Source organism: Medicago truncatula, chromosome 7 (assembly GCF_003473485.1).
Source record: "Medicago truncatula cultivar Jemalong A17 chromosome 7, MtrunA17r5.0-ANR, whole genome shotgun sequence".
Lineage (NCBI taxonomy): Eukaryota > Viridiplantae > Streptophyta > Magnoliopsida > Fabales > Fabaceae > Medicago > Medicago truncatula.
Window position 1 is genome coordinate 50,931,174 of NC_053048.1, and position 15,297 is coordinate 50,946,470.

A 15,297-nucleotide genomic window follows, 5' to 3' on the forward strand; every position below is an offset into this window, starting at 1 on the left:
TGGCCAGTGTTGGCACTTTGAATCCAAATCAGTGTGACTAGTGCTGTCAATCAACTTCATGCTGGAAAGCATCCTTACCCAATGAAATCTGGTGTCTATAGCTCGTTCACAACTCACAAGGTTTTGTAGTATTTATATTCATCGCAGATAGAATTAAAGTGAAATCATCTAATTATATAAGAACAATTTATAGATAGTTGAAAATTTCCCGTTACTCCTAATTTCAATTAAAATTAAATGATAATAGCGAAATTGCAATTGTATATGTACGCAATCTAAGTTTGCATACGTCTTAAAATTCATATTTTAAAAAATTACATAAATGAGTTTACGTGAGCAATGTTAAGCATGCTATATAAAAAACTCAATTTACATACGAATATGTAAACTCAACTTACATATGCATTGTAGATTACATAAACTCAATTTGCAAAGGTTGTGACTTTGAATACAACTGATAAATTATTTAATTTTAAACGTATTTTAGTCATCTGAGGGTGTAACTAATTTTTTTTGGGATGTGACTCAAAATTGTCTTATATAAATAAAATATATTTTTTTAATTAACTTTAAACATTCAATGATTTTAAAGGATCAATAGTGAACAAAATTTCAGTCGTTATGTTTCACAAATTACACAACTTATCCCCAACAAAAGGTGAATACCAGTGAGAGTTCGCTGAATTTACTAATGTGACTTTTGTAGATTTGAGTGGACGTGTGTTGATACCGTATAAGCTAAAAGTTATTAGTTCATCTGAAAGTGTTTGACACAAAGCTAAGCTGTCAGTTGCAATCATGAGAAAATAAAAATAAAACATTATCTATAAAGATAAATTCATCAGAATCCATACACACCTTGGTCAACTTATATTACATTAAAATGACTCCTTTTACAAAAAAGAGCATTCCATAGATATCATTTGCCGTCATTGAGTCACTTGAGTTGAACATGGCTCAAAACAACATAAAGGAGACTAAGTTGCATTTGTAAGTAACTGACCAAGTAGCATCTGTACGTCAACATCTGAGAAAAAAGGGCCATTGTTTTTATCAATTCAGTCAACCACAGTAATAATAATTTGCCTCAGAAATCAGCTATTCTCAAGATAAAGGACTCAAACGCTTTCTGTAAACCTTCCCAAACCAATTACATCTACTGAGTTTATTCACGAACAGTTTATGCCTGCCAAAGATGAAGTTCACAGCAATGTTAAATTTTAACAAGATTGTCAAGATAATGCGTAACCATCATTTTACAAAAAATACAGTGCATTCTTTCCTTATTCTAGAGCGCAGAACAATAGACTTGCTACATCATATATACGAAGTTCCAAAGTGAATTTATCTCTAAGTGTACAAGAGTGTTTTCATCCTTATGTGCATTGTGGTCTTAACACACCAAAATTGAAGGATAAAAAATAACCATATTTGTTCACTTTAGAGATAATATAACTTCACCGCGTACCTAGTTCAGATACAACAACTTCAAGAGTGGCAACTGGCAAGAATGAAAATGTTAGGTTCATCATAGTGTGAGATAGCTAGCTATACATAGTACAGATCAAAGGCAGCCTTTGTATAGTTAGGTTAATATATCATGTTCCAAATATTATATCATCATACCTCACGAGTTCCAAATGTCTAAATATCATATCATCAATATGAAGGATAAATGGCTCTCATATATCAAGTTATACCTCTCGAGTTCCAATTTCTGGATAATAATTCCATTCAGAACAAGCTCCGAACTGTAAACAGCAGCTCCTGCAAATTTAAGTCTTATATGTCACATGAATAAAGGATAAAATGCAACTGTGTTGTTCATTGAGAAGATGGAAGAATTCAAAACCTCTCTTAAGGAAATGGCGGCATATTGCAAAGTCTTCTTCACAAGAAAGAATCAATAGATCATCTAAGATATTATCATTCTTGTCTGCAAATATCTGATTTTCATCCACTAGCTGAAGAATGAAAACAATTTATAAAGAATATGTGATGAACACAACATAAGAAATAATCCAAAACACCTAATATTGAAACCACAGGTCAATTGCAGCTGTGGAGTGGCATGCATAGATGAATAGGCATACCTGACCATGAACAGCGGTAACCAAGCTTGCAACCACTTCCTTATTAGGTTTGATGTGTGGTGTTATGTAGACTCGTTTACCCTGTAGAGCGAAGCAACCAGATTTTGAGGCAAGAGTGCATAAGAATTTTAGCATAACTGAAGTTTATATACAATAATACAAATACCTTCAGGAGTGGCTTTTGTCTTGCTCGAGCAAGAGAAACTGGCATGCTAAAGCCTATTTCCTTTTCCTTTTTCATATCCCTCAAAATATAATTTTTCTCATCAATCAAAAAGTTGGCTTGTCCACAACTCTCAAGCCATGAGTGTGTCAATACTAAGTTACCAAGAGCCATTGCTTCCAGCATATTCTTTGTACGTGTAAACTTGTCTGCTATGAAATGAGTGGCTTCCATTGAGCTTGATGCAGTAGATATATTAAGACGCGCCAAGATCTGCAAGGAGGATAAAACAACATCACTAGTTGATAATCACAACATTTAGCATCTCCAATCATAAGCATAAAAGCAATAATTTACCTTCTGTTGCTGCTTGAGGACATTGTCATCCAAATGTTGACTAAACAGAACTCGAACATTTGTCATATCTCTTCGATGTCTCAAATCTTTACTCATCATTTCTGATGTGGATTTGGGAACACCTAATCTGATAAGTTCCTTCAAAAGTGAAGACTTTGGCAGGTTTTTCTCACATGCTTTTTTGCGGTGCTCATTGCATGTGTGGTTAGCATTTGAAATTTTTATGCCTTCACTTGGACCAACTGAAGCGGAAATTTCTGAACTCGATTGTACAACACTCTTGTTTGATAATATTTCAACATGTGCCAGCAACAAGGGACGCATATCATGCAGGTTTTCAAATTTTATAGCATCACCAGCTGAAACTGGGAGAAGACGAGATTTACGCACAGCATTTCGGCCCTCTAAACTTCTAGTGGAATAGACATTGTTTTCTTTATCATCAATACCCAAAACTCTTGGGGCATTAGCTCGCTTTCTTTTACCTCTTGGTCCTTTTGGACAAGCCCAAGAATCAATCTTTGAAAAACTGCTTGTAACTGATATCTGCGGACTAAATTCAATCTGGTGGTTCAAACTGCTCTTCCTAGCCACTCCATATGAGGTAGTAGATAAATTAAGACGTTTAGTCTTAACGTCTGACACCACTGGATCTGCCACTAAACACTTTCCCTTCCTCTTATATCTAATTATATCCTCTTCAACATTATTGTTCTTCTCTATAGGATGGCTTGGTTGATGTGTCATTCTTGTCCATCTGCTCTTATTCTGGATTTTGGGCTCTTTGGAAGCAGGTTGAAAACTTATATCCTCTTCTAGTAAGCAAACCTCTTTATGTGATACACTTTCACTGCATACTGATGAACTGGTATTATTTTTGAACTGCCCTTCAATAGTTGACTTACTTCCCATTATTTTTTTCATTTTCCCTGAGACAAGATTTGAGTCTTGATTGTAAGTTTGCTCGCTAGAGGACTTAGAAGTTACTTTGCTGAACCTACAGGAAGATACATTTCGCTTGTTGGATTTTAGTGCAATAGAATGTGAACCATGATTCTCTTTAAATGAAGAATTTTCCTTATGAGCTTGTTTTAAATCACTCAAAGATGCATCAAACATGTTCTTTGGTTGGTGAGCATCACTGAAATGAAAGCCGACAGGGGACAGATTGGCTAAAGCACCCATAGCTTCAGCAGCTATTTGAGTGTCTAAGCCAATATCAGACATGTCTTCTGTACCTGCTACACTAGAATAAATATCAACATCGTCTCTTGCGGCACGCGACTCAACATACAACTCTTTGAGAGAGTTATTATTGTCAATTGCCATTGTTGGTTCTTGGACTAAATTCTCATCACTATAGTTTCCTTGGTTCTCATCACATCCATTACTTGCACTACATTTTCCTTGGTTCTGAAGACGACTACCTTTTTGCTGTTTTCTTCTCTTATACGTCAGTCCATGGCTTCCAAAATTGAAAGATGCTTCAAGTTTTTTACAGAAAATACCAGCTTCTTTTAAATTTTGATCCTTGTCAGCCCATTTGAATGGGTCTTTATCTTCATTTTGCGTTTGAGCTTTAACTTTCTTAGCCAGACTAATCGATCCTCTCGCACTCGAGACTTGAGGTGACTTCTCCATAGCAATCTTTCCATTTTGAAATCCTTGAAATAGATCCACATCTATTGATGACAAGTACTGATCCACGAAACCTAGTGCAGCTACGGTTGGTGAGTGAGCATCATATGACATAGCAGGTGGATATTGATGGTTGTTGTCATCAAAGCTCTCAGCATCATTTGAAGCTCCTTTGTCACCTTCAAGCACATTATGTTTTTCAAATGTCAATCATTCATGAAATGCTCTAGAAATTGCATTTACTTGGTAAACTACTTATTAATAAGGTATTTATCACGGTAAGTTAAAGCAAGAATAGTTCACAAAAAAATAAGCAAAATTATAAAAAATACCAAAAACAGTCTCTTAATGTTAAATGGCTGTGATAAAAATTAGAAAACACATACCAGTACCAGTTTTCCCACAAGTTGTGGCATTTGATTTTGAGTTATCTTGCTCACACGGTAGCTTAGGCAATCTCTTCTTGAAGAGCACCGAAGAATTGTTCACCGCTGGACTACTTTTAGCCTGAAGAAATCTTTCACCAACTGTCAATTTGCCTGTATTATTCATTTCTTCGTCCTCGCTATCAAGCACCACTTCTGTCTCATACTCACATGCTGTACCAGTTATCATATCCTCTACAGGCTCTGAATCCTCTACAATCTCAGTATTATTCAGATCGAGAATTTCCAACCCAGTTTCGGTGAATTTATCATCAATCACTAAGGTGTCCTCAAAAAGCTCAGTTTCATGATAGTTCTCATTTCCATTTGTATCATTAACTTCATCTCCTAATTATATTGAATCAACATTCTTATCAACCTAACAAAGTTTTATCTATATAATATTCCATAATAATCAACAGAAAGAAACATAAGCAATAATATTCACAACCTATGAAGCACTGACACATACACATACATCAACATGATACTGACACAGACATGTCGACACCGATAAAAATTTGAAAAATATGAATAAATTAAGCGTAATTACATGTGTCAGTGTTGTGTAGGTGTCTGGCTTCCTTCACAAGTGTCGGTGCTACAGAGTTCACAGTTAGTTCTTAATTTTTACTACATTTTTCTTACGTTTTTCAAATCAACATGTTGCATATTTTACAATGCAGTACCACACTATGGATGATACGAAATCGAACATACTCAATTAATCTCTATTTTAGTTTCTAATTAAGTTATGAATGAGATTGATCATCAATGAGTTTTACTTCCATCACAAACAGGTATAATAATTAAAACAAAATTGAAGACGAAACTACAATAGTAGTACATTCAGAAAGTAAAAAAAATGCAGTTTCTGAACAACTTCAAATCGCACAGAAAATGAGAAAATTGAATACAGTAAACTGAATAAATAAATAAATAAAAATAATGAAAGAAAGAAAAGCGTTGAAGAATCGAAAATTACCAGAAGGTGCAGATGAAGGTTGAGTGTTTGCCATTGGATTGAGAAATCCTTTGGTTCTTTTTTTTAATAATTTGTGAAACTTGATTGAAATCACAGCGTAAATGGACGAGGAACTTGATGAGAGGGAAAATGAAGTAAAACCCTAACACTGTGATGAGATTGATAACATAGATGCTGAGGGTGAAGATGGAAAAGAATTTATGTATGAATGGAGAGAGGGGAAAATCAAAATTATTGGGAATATGAAAGGGAAATTTCAGTTTTAGCGGGAAAAGTCATTTTATCTAGAAAGTATTTATCTTTTATATGCGAAAAGAAATCAACAAATGGGCATTTGGTCTAGTGGTATGATTCTCGCTTAGGGTGCGAGAGGTCCCGAGTTCAATTCTCGGAATGCCCCTTTTAATTTAAAATTTATTTTTTTATTTCCATTTCAGTGGTAAATGTGTTTGACTGTATCAGTATCGTAAATGTCCTTGAATAATATTATTATTAAGATGTCGAGGAAAACTTTTTCTATAATGCTATGATGCATTTGTTTTTGGTGACAAAATATTCTATTACTATCCAAAAAATCAAAATTATTCTATGAATGTCATCACACCATAGTCCATGCATCTTATCTTATCACAAAAAATATCACGGGGTAAGCATATATAATTTGCATATATTCGTTGTCACATTGACCAAATTATCCTTGCAGTCCTTTTTCTTTAACAAGCACTGCAAATCACTTATTTTTTTCTCTGTAAATTTTATTTGTCTTATAGGGATAGCAAAAGGTCAGAGACTCAAACTACATTACACTCCAGTGTGTTTGATCTGATTCATTTTGGAAGAAAATCATGTTAAGAATTTGTTTGAGGTTGGTTTCACACTTCATTTTTATGCTCTTATTATCTACACTTTCAGTTTGATGATTAAAAAATGAAGTATAGGATGTTCTGCTTGTATTTTTCAACTACTCTAATGAATGAGTGACTGTATATTTTATTTTATAACTTTGGATCCTCCTTCATGTTCTCTGATTATTTCCAAGTTGTAAATAAGTTTTCAGCTTACGCTTTTTCTGCTAATTGTTGAAAACAGAAAAAATCTTCCATGTTCAAGGCCTTTGTTTGCTGAGAGCTTCAACAGATTATTGTCTACTCAGACTGGAAGGTATGGTCAAACAATCCTTCAGTTTCTCTGTATTAGGTTTACATTTTGGTTTTTTTATTTATCTATAAGATGGCAAACTGTTATTTATTCTAATAAAAAATGACACCCTGCATCCATAGCCTTTGAAACCTCTTCGGTGAACTCTTGACTGTTAGATTAATTTAACGACCATGTTATAATACTCTTAGCCGTTAGATTAATTCAAAAACCGAGGTTAGACTAAAGAAACTGCAGAGGATCCAAATCAATCAAATAATGCTCAACACTATGCAAATGTTATCAAAAGGATTTTTGTTGTTTAATGTTAATGCCTTTAATTCATGTTTGATGTGGTGGTCCAGGAAGCTACAAGACAAGGTAGCACTGATAACTGGGGGAGCTAGTGGAATAGGAAAAGCTGCAGCAACAAAATTCATCAATAATGGAGCCATAGTAATTATTGCTGATATCCAACAACAACTTGGCCAAGAAACTGCAAAAGAACTAGGACCTAATGCTACCTTCATAACTTGCGACGTCACAAAAGAATCAGACATATCAGACGCAGTTGATTTTTCCGTTTCTGAATACAAACAACTCGATATCATGTATAACAATGCAGGAATACCCTGTAAAACTCCACCAAGCATTGTTAACCTCGATCTAGAATTGTTTGACAAAGTCATGGAAATTAATGTCCGCGGCGTTATGGCTGGCATCAAGCATGCAACACGTGTAATGATCCCTCGTGGGACTGGATCCATTCTATGCACTGCCAGTGTCACTGGAGTGATTGGAGGGATGGCACAGCATACATACTCGGTATCAAAGTTTGCGGTTATAGGCATTGTAAAATCTCTGGCTTCAGAGCTATCCGGGCATGGAATCAGAGTCAATTGTATATCGCCTTTTGCCATTCCTACTCCTTTTGTCATGAACGAAATGGATCAGATATATCCGCATCTTGATTCACAGCGACTTGTAGAAATTGTTCGTAATGTTGGTGTCCTGAAAGGAGCGAATTGTGAACCGAATGATATTGCTAATGCGGCGCTTTACCTTGCATCTGATGATGCTAGGTATATCAGCGGGCATAATTTGGTTGTGGATGGAGGTTTCACATCTTTTAAGAATTTGGAGTTTCCTGCACCAGATCAAGCGCAGTAGAAGAGCTTCTGCTTTCAATTTTTTAATGCTTGTTTAAAGGAGGCGATTGAAAGAGCTTGTCTAGACTTGTCTAATGATAATATATAAGGTTGGAAAAGCAAAGCTTATAAAAAATAGCTCATTATTTGTTATATGGTGAATTCAGCTTATTTTTCTAATTTCTCCAAGATACCTTATAAAAAGAAATTATTCAGAACTTGTGCGGAGTTTACCTTTCTACCCTATCTGATTGTAGAAACATCTTACACATAACGCTTTATACAATAAACACTTAATAAATAAGTGATTAATTAACTTGTTGATCCAAACATCCCCTTAAAGTTGAGTCAAATTCACCTTTTCAATGCTCTTGACGCATCATGCCATGTGAGTAGCATCTCTGAACAGGATTAGTTTCATACCAAAAGGTTAGATATTAATTCAAGGACTAAAAATGCATGGCATATGAACGATGGCTCATGCTCTTTCTATTAAAAAAATCCTAGAGTAAATACCAGATTCAAATGATAATATTGACTGAATCAGAAAAATCTCCGCTAACAGAATAAACAAAACCAAACTGTGTTGAACCACGCAGTCAATTCATGTCCTTCATTATTTCATATATTGATACACAAGAATATGATCCTTCCTATTTACCTTTTGACTTTAGTAAAAAAGATGCTAATAGTGACAGTCAAGTTTGAATAGATGACCAAAGCTTTGGTTCTCAGACTACATCAATCTTATTACATCCACTGATGCATGTAGAGAAACCTCAATTAAAATTGTAACCAATCATTTTTCCATCAATAGGAATCTTTATAATAGCATATGTATCAGTGGATCACCTGTTGTCATTGACTAAGGGATCCGAAACCACACTTTCAAAGAGGCTTAAACAAAATATAACTCAAAGCAGCCTGGAATCTGTCTAATGATTGATATCAAAGAACTACCATAGTACAAAGCCAGGCCATTAAATTAGAACATCTCAAACAAGATTTCTCATCAAACTCTTAACTGGGATAACATGCAAAACTCATGTAAGTTCATAAATTGATAATAAATTCAGTGCTACATGAAAGAGCCACCAATAAGCGAGTTAGGAAACTCTAAAACAAAGAAACATGTTACAAGACTATAGTATACAATAGTAGAAGTGAAAAAAGCAAACCATGTGGAGCTATGGAATTTAATTTGGGTGGCATAATTGTTCAATCCGCTGCGCAATTAGGTTTACAGCCGCATTTGCAGATGTGTATGCCCCATGAAAACTTTCCTTATAAGAAATGGTTTCCAATTCACGTGCCATATTCAACAAAATGTCAGCTAAATCAGCTTGTTTCCGTATCAAAGAATTATAGTAGGATTTTGCAGCAACTCTGCTTATCTCCACATTTGTTTCCTCAGGACAGTATTCATCATCCAACCATTTATGTAAAGTAACCCTAAGCCACTCTGATTCCTAATAATTATGAGAGAAAAAAACAATTAATGAAGATAATTATGTTTAGTTGGAATTTATAAATGATCCGAACCACCTTAGGATCAACGCATCTCTGATCAAAGGTGTGTGGTATGGTATCCGACACCGACACATGGCGGTTTCAACAAAGAAAGGACACTAACACATGTGATCATAATCAGCAATGCTATTTTCTCAAATTATTATTATTATTGGTGTAGGCGTGTCCTTTGTTCCGTTCATCAGTCTAAGCTAACTAACTTTGAACTAATCATAACTAACGTGGAACAATATTGAACTAATTCTTCTAACATGAACATCTGAACTAGAAGTTTATAAAAATTAGAGAGGAATGAATACCTGGGAAGCATTGGTTGGGAGTAACCAATGAGGGGGAACACGAAGGTCTTGAACTTGGTAGTCATCGGGTTCTGGGAATGAACGAGAATGTGAATGGGTACGAGTAGTGTGAACAAATTTTGGTGAAGAAGAAGAAGAAGAAGAAGAAGCGTTTTGGTGGTGAGTGAATGTTAAGTTGTTAACGGAGGAGGAGGAGGAAGATGGTGTGAATGAGATGATGATGCTGCGGGGACAAAGAAACATGGGGTGAACTAAATTCAATTTCAAGCTTGACATTATAATAGAAGAAGATGTTGTGTTCGACTAGAAAAGAAAAGTAAAGAAGCAATTGCACAGGGACGGGGACGGGGACTGCCAATATCAACCATTCATTCACAAACTTATTTATTTTCCTGGATCAGGCCTACTCCAAGGACAATGTAATTTTTATTTTATTTTAGGAAAACAATGTAATAATTTTAAATATCTGTTTTAAATAATTGGTCAGTCTCGTATAACCTATTCTTCATCTTAGAGTAGCAAGGGTCAAGGGACATTATATATATGTTCTTTTATTGCAACGTCAGTTTTTTTTTTTAACGAATTTGTAGCAAAACCACATTAAAATGGTAACAATGTGAACATTTAGAAACGTAAAAGACATAAATTGTTATATGAAATTAAATTATGAGAACGTGAGAGTAATTTTGAAAATTCTACGGTAAAGTCACGAAAATGATTTTTTTTAGTGAAGTTAACATTGTAGTATAAAAAATGTTGTGAGTAACACCTCACTGTACAATGACATCAAAAGTTCAGTCTACATAGTATCATCAACTATCAGACTAACAATAATACACTTAATCTAATTTTATCATACCTTGTTTTAAGTGCAACACCTCACAACGTTTAATACTTAATACAATCACATAATATCATCAACTCTGTTTGCATGTTAAAGATGCCAACGATAAAATAATACGTCCAAGATGTTGCAAGCATTACTAGATGAATTACTATTAATCATGAATCACTAATCAACAATTTAAAAATGAATCAAACATTAAGATTAAAATTAACTTTTTCAACCAAGTTGCTTGGGCTCCAGTGGCAAGGAGCTCCTTCCAAGGACGTACCCGGGGAATACCGGGTTCGATTCCCAGGGGGAACAACACTTGGTCAGTGCGCATGCCTCTACGCATGAGCTGGATTAGTTGTTTACCTTTGATGGATCAGAAACCGATGTGAAAGCAAAAAAAAAAGATTAACTTTTTCAAAAAAATCAATTTCCTGACGTAGAAATTCCCAACTAACAAATCATACAAAAATGGATGGAAACACATTTTAATCACATAATTGGAGCATACTTTTAAAACATATATCAATATTTTTTTTTTTGACGGAACACATATATCAAATTAATGGAGCAAGTTCTAATTCTTTTCATACATGGAATAAAAATTACACAAAATTGTATTGGCCCCCATATGTTTGGAGGTTATACTTGAGTCTTTCTTTCTTCCTCTCCTTTGATTTTTTATTTATATAAATAAATTATACTTGAGTCTCTCTAACCCCAACCAACTGGCATCTAATCGACAATATGCGGATGAATCATCTCTAATACTGTTTCTGAACTTCATAGATTTTGCATGATGGATCTCACATCATTTGCTACATTTTTTGCATCTGCAGCAGCTCCATAGAAACCTCTCCTTGATAGTCCAGCACAATATAAACCATTCTTTCCCTTCCAATGAATGGGGTAACTTGGCTTGGGAATACCATCATCATTCAAAAGGTAATCATCCCCCTACCAAAATATAATTAATTAGTTTATATATAAAATCTAACATACGTCAAAGCATATATGGTCACATTTCTTTTGGTTTCTACATTTCCCATTTTCATGTAACATATATTAAAATAAAGAGTCTTAAAAACAATTATTATTTTTTTTTTTTTTTAACTTTCATTTTACTGTTGTTGCTATTGATCTATCTATTCATCATCAAAAGAAAATTTAATATTTTAATAAAAATGATCTAATAAAAAAGACAAGAAAATTTCCAAACCTTAAGCCACTTGTGGGTTGATCTCTTGAAGCCGGTGCAGAAAATAATAGAGTCAAAAGAGTGTAATTGGCCATTTTTGAAGAGGACATTCTTCCCACTTACGCATTCTATTTCCGCTGGTAAAACCTAACGTAACACACAACACAATGTCCATTCGTCACGTCACAACAACAAACAAAGCTACCGCAATTATATTTTTGCACTTTTCATTCATGTACTAACTCAATATGTGAATTTATATTATTATTTATTATCTGAATCTGAATTATTATTATTCTTCAAACGAGCTAGTTTTCCATCTTTTTAGTAAAATGGCATTGAACCTTTGTTTATAGTTAGATAACCTTCCACTTAAATAAATTTGTTTATGCAAATATACTAGTAAATTACGACTATTTTTATAAGATTACTTATAAATTAAGAGCGTTAAATCATGAGGCAAATTTTAGTTGAACTTTCAAGTTACACCAAAGCAAAGCAACCAATGGCAATTATCTCTAACGTACCTTTAACTCTCGAGATTTAATTTTGTGAAAGGTTCCAACGTCAATAATAGGATACTTGCCGTACTTGACCTTCATATAAAAGGGACCCTCACTAGGCCTACCAACCCCATAATTCGTGACATCCCCGTAAACCATTTTACTAAGCATCACCATCACTGAATCCACCATCTCCATTGACAAATACTTCATCAGAAACAACCCCAAATTCACCATGCCCCTTGACAAAATGTGAACCTGCATGCACATTGCATTCACTTTGTTATATCTGAGCGTGACAGGCAAACTAATTAATAGCAATAGTTTAACCAAAGTTACATAATCAATCACAATCATATACTGATTTTCTTCACATCTATGTATTGTATAACAAAGAACAAATAAACGGCTAAATCAAATCCCTCAAACATGACATGTTCAATCATAAACCGCAAATATTTACACATTCATCACGTAGTAATTTATATATCTATTCTTAAAATTTCTTCTGTTTTTCCCTATATGTCGGTGGCCCGTGCAATTGTTGTTACCTTGTACCTTCCATGAAGGGGATATGTGGAAAAACTAGTAAAATGTTTTTTACTCGGTCGATAAATGAGACCATATAACTATAACCAATAATAGAAACAATCATTCAGTTAAAAAAAACAAAAACAAAAATCAATCATCGATATGTTTCATAACAAATACAGAGTTGGTGAGTTGGTAGGTATAAGTGTGATGAGATAATTAAATTACCTAACAATTTTAAATTTGATGTGTGTCTATGTGTATCTTAAAATTAAAGGAAAACAAAACAAAAATTTGTGAGTGAAATCAAATAGATGTTGAAAATAACAATTACCTTGCTTCGAACAACAATGGAAGTTTTTGCACCATGGTTAACAAGATCCAATGCAATTTCCATACCAGAATTCCCAGACCCAACAACAAGAACATGTTCATCTTTAAACTCTTTCCCATTCTTAAACCCAGTTGAATGAATCACTTTCCCAGTAAAACTCTTCAACCCATCAATTTCAGGTACAAAAGGGTCACTAGTTTCACCACTAGCTACAACCAAAAACCTTCCTTCATATTCCTCAACCTCACCAGATTCCTTATTCTTAGCCTTCACCTTCCATTTCTCAGAACCTTCATCATACTCTGCATTCTCAACTGTTCTGTGATACAGAGGATTGATTTTGAAGTGTGAAACATAGTCCTCTAAGTATTGTAAAAACTTATCTTTAGGAATGTATGATGGAAAAGAAGGTGGAAATGGTTTGTGAGGAAGCTCACAAAATTGTTTTTTGAGGTGAAGATGAAGACGATCATATGAATATTTTTTCCATAGTGAAGCAAAACAATTTTCTCTTTCGAGGATTATATAAGGAATGGATTGGTTTCTTAAGCTTGCTGCTACTGATAGACCAGAAGGGCCTGCTCCAACAACTATCACTCTTTCATTCTCTTTCTCCATTTTTTCCTTCTCTTTTTGTTTTCTTGATCCATCTATTGTGTACTATATATATATATATATATATATATATATATATATATATATATATATATATATATATATATAAAAATCAGGATCCGTTGACACCAAATCTCAACTATTGATCTTATTTAATCAAAGGTTAATAATAGTGCCACATTTTTATTTATTGTGTATCCTTTTTTTCAATCACACACTATTATTGTTTTTAATGATTACAAAACCTCAATTGGAAACATAATCCTATCATAATTCTCCTTATTCTCTTGTCTGCAAAATTGAAATACTCCATAGTTGAATAATTAAAATACTTCAAAGATATTATTGTTTAGAATGAATTGGAAATATTAGTTGTTAAATGCAATTCTCTCTATGATCTCTTCTCCTACATACTAATTGTACCAATTCAAAGCCAGTGACTTTGCTGAGATTTCTTTTTTTATGCCGTAATCAGAATAAAATTGTAATGGAGTTTTCCATTCTACCAAAACCATACAATTCACTTTTTTGATATCCAATCATTTAAAAGCAAACTCATCCAATTGTAATTTTGTTTTGAAGGAAGCTTATTCAATTGTAATTGTTATAATAACATTGACATAAATTTCCTTCATGTGCTCCAATACATAGGAGGAGTTAAATAAGAGGGAAAGGAGATAGAAACAAGAATAATAATATTCATAGGAACGGGGGAAGAGAAAAACAATTTTTCTAGGAGAGAATTACGAGTATCATTGCTCCATGTTTTCGGTTTGAGTTTTTCAATCACTAAAATCAATAATTGTGTCTTTGGGATAGATAATTATGGGCCTTTGGATTAAAATAACTGACGGATAAGATTTGGTGTCAACGGATCCTGATTATATATATATATATATATATATATATATATATATATATATATATATATATATATATATGTGGCTATTTATTTTTAATTGGTGTCCGGATTCGAACTCCGTACCTTACACGTAATTTGATATGGTAGGCATTACTTAAACAATTTAGAATCATCATTTACTTATTCAAAAACTTTTATACTACAGGATAATTGTTTTCTTTTTCTCACTTATTTCTTTTTATAATTTTAGATAAATAATATGTTACTATAAACACATCATGTTGAATAAAAATCGTTTCAACTTTAATCATATAATTAGAAACAAAATTCCCCGTACAATACTTTTATAAAGTAAAAAAAGTAAATGATATTTTAAACGTACCTACATGTATGCATATTTGTATTATTTATTATTAAAGAAATGAAAGGATCACATCCTCTAGCATTCCTCTTGTTATTATTATTATCATAAAATAAAATAAAAAATAGGCGTCCAACACAATGAATATTTCATCTTTTTTTTTTTTTTTTAGGGGATGTCATCTTTAAGTTATCTTGAAAGTAAAGAAATTAATCATATACTCCTACTTGCTTTTGGGAACCGTAAGCTATTTATGCTTTTATATAATTTTATGGTTTTTTAG

At 33.4% G+C, this 15,297-nt stretch overlaps 4 protein-coding genes and 1 non-coding gene across 7 annotated transcripts; 2 read left to right on the forward strand and 3 right to left on the reverse strand.

Annotated features, from left to right (window-relative positions):
* Positions 1 to 804: 804 nt before the first annotated feature.
* On the reverse strand, positions 805 to 5,851 carry LOC25499579 (uncharacterized). Of its 3 annotated transcripts, XM_024770079.2 has the most exons (9): positions 5,662 to 5,851; positions 4,638 to 5,024; positions 2,614 to 4,430; positions 2,260 to 2,529; positions 2,094 to 2,174; positions 1,853 to 1,964; positions 1,701 to 1,767; positions 1,469 to 1,501; positions 805 to 1,186 (listed from the first exon to the last, which is right to left on the reverse strand). In XM_024770079.2, exons 1-8 carry the CDS (start codon positions 5,693 to 5,695, stop codon positions 1,489 to 1,491), a joined length of 2,781 nt encoding a protein of 926 aa, XP_024625847.1. In that variant the 5' UTR covers positions 5,696 to 5,851; the 3' UTR covers positions 805 to 1,186; positions 1,469 to 1,488. The 3 variants fall into 3 exon arrangements, 2 of the variants coding, with proteins under 2 accessions (XP_024625847.1, XP_013450331.1); XR_003006801.2 differs by having other exon boundaries at positions 1,469 to 1,767; XM_013594877.3 differs by lacking the exon at positions 1,469 to 1,501.
* Positions 5,852 to 5,989: 138 nt separating this feature from the next.
* On the forward strand, positions 5,990 to 6,061 carry TRNAP-AGG (transfer RNA proline (anticodon AGG)). Its single transcript has one exon. It is a non-coding gene; the product is annotated as a tRNA-Pro (tRNA).
* A 302-nt stretch (positions 6,062 to 6,363) lies between these two features.
* Positions 6,364 to 8,164, forward strand: LOC25499581 (zerumbone synthase). Its single transcript, XM_013594878.3, has 3 exons — positions 6,364 to 6,526; positions 6,751 to 6,822; positions 7,164 to 8,164. The coding sequence occupies exons 1-3, from the start codon at positions 6,507 to 6,509 to the stop codon at positions 7,966 to 7,968; spliced, it is 897 nt and encodes a 298-aa protein (XP_013450332.1). The 5' UTR covers positions 6,364 to 6,506; the 3' UTR covers positions 7,969 to 8,164.
* A 762-nt stretch (positions 8,165 to 8,926) lies between these two features.
* On the reverse strand, positions 8,927 to 10,136 carry LOC25499582 (uncharacterized). Its single transcript, XM_013594879.3, has 2 exons — positions 9,776 to 10,136; positions 8,927 to 9,415 (listed from the first exon to the last, which is right to left on the reverse strand). Exons 1-2 carry the CDS (start codon positions 10,049 to 10,051, stop codon positions 9,143 to 9,145), a joined length of 549 nt encoding a protein of 182 aa, XP_013450333.1. The 5' UTR covers positions 10,052 to 10,136; the 3' UTR covers positions 8,927 to 9,142.
* Positions 10,137 to 11,141: 1,005 nt separating this feature from the next.
* LOC25499583 (probable indole-3-pyruvate monooxygenase YUCCA10) lies at positions 11,142 to 13,824 on the reverse strand. The gene is made up of 4 exons (XM_013594880.3): positions 13,177 to 13,824; positions 12,336 to 12,569; positions 11,830 to 11,955; positions 11,142 to 11,567 (listed from the first exon to the last, which is right to left on the reverse strand). Exons 1-4 carry the CDS (start codon positions 13,792 to 13,794, stop codon positions 11,394 to 11,396), a joined length of 1,152 nt encoding a protein of 383 aa, XP_013450334.1. The 5' UTR covers positions 13,795 to 13,824; the 3' UTR covers positions 11,142 to 11,393.
* Between the last annotated feature and the right edge of the window lie 1,473 nt (positions 13,825 to 15,297).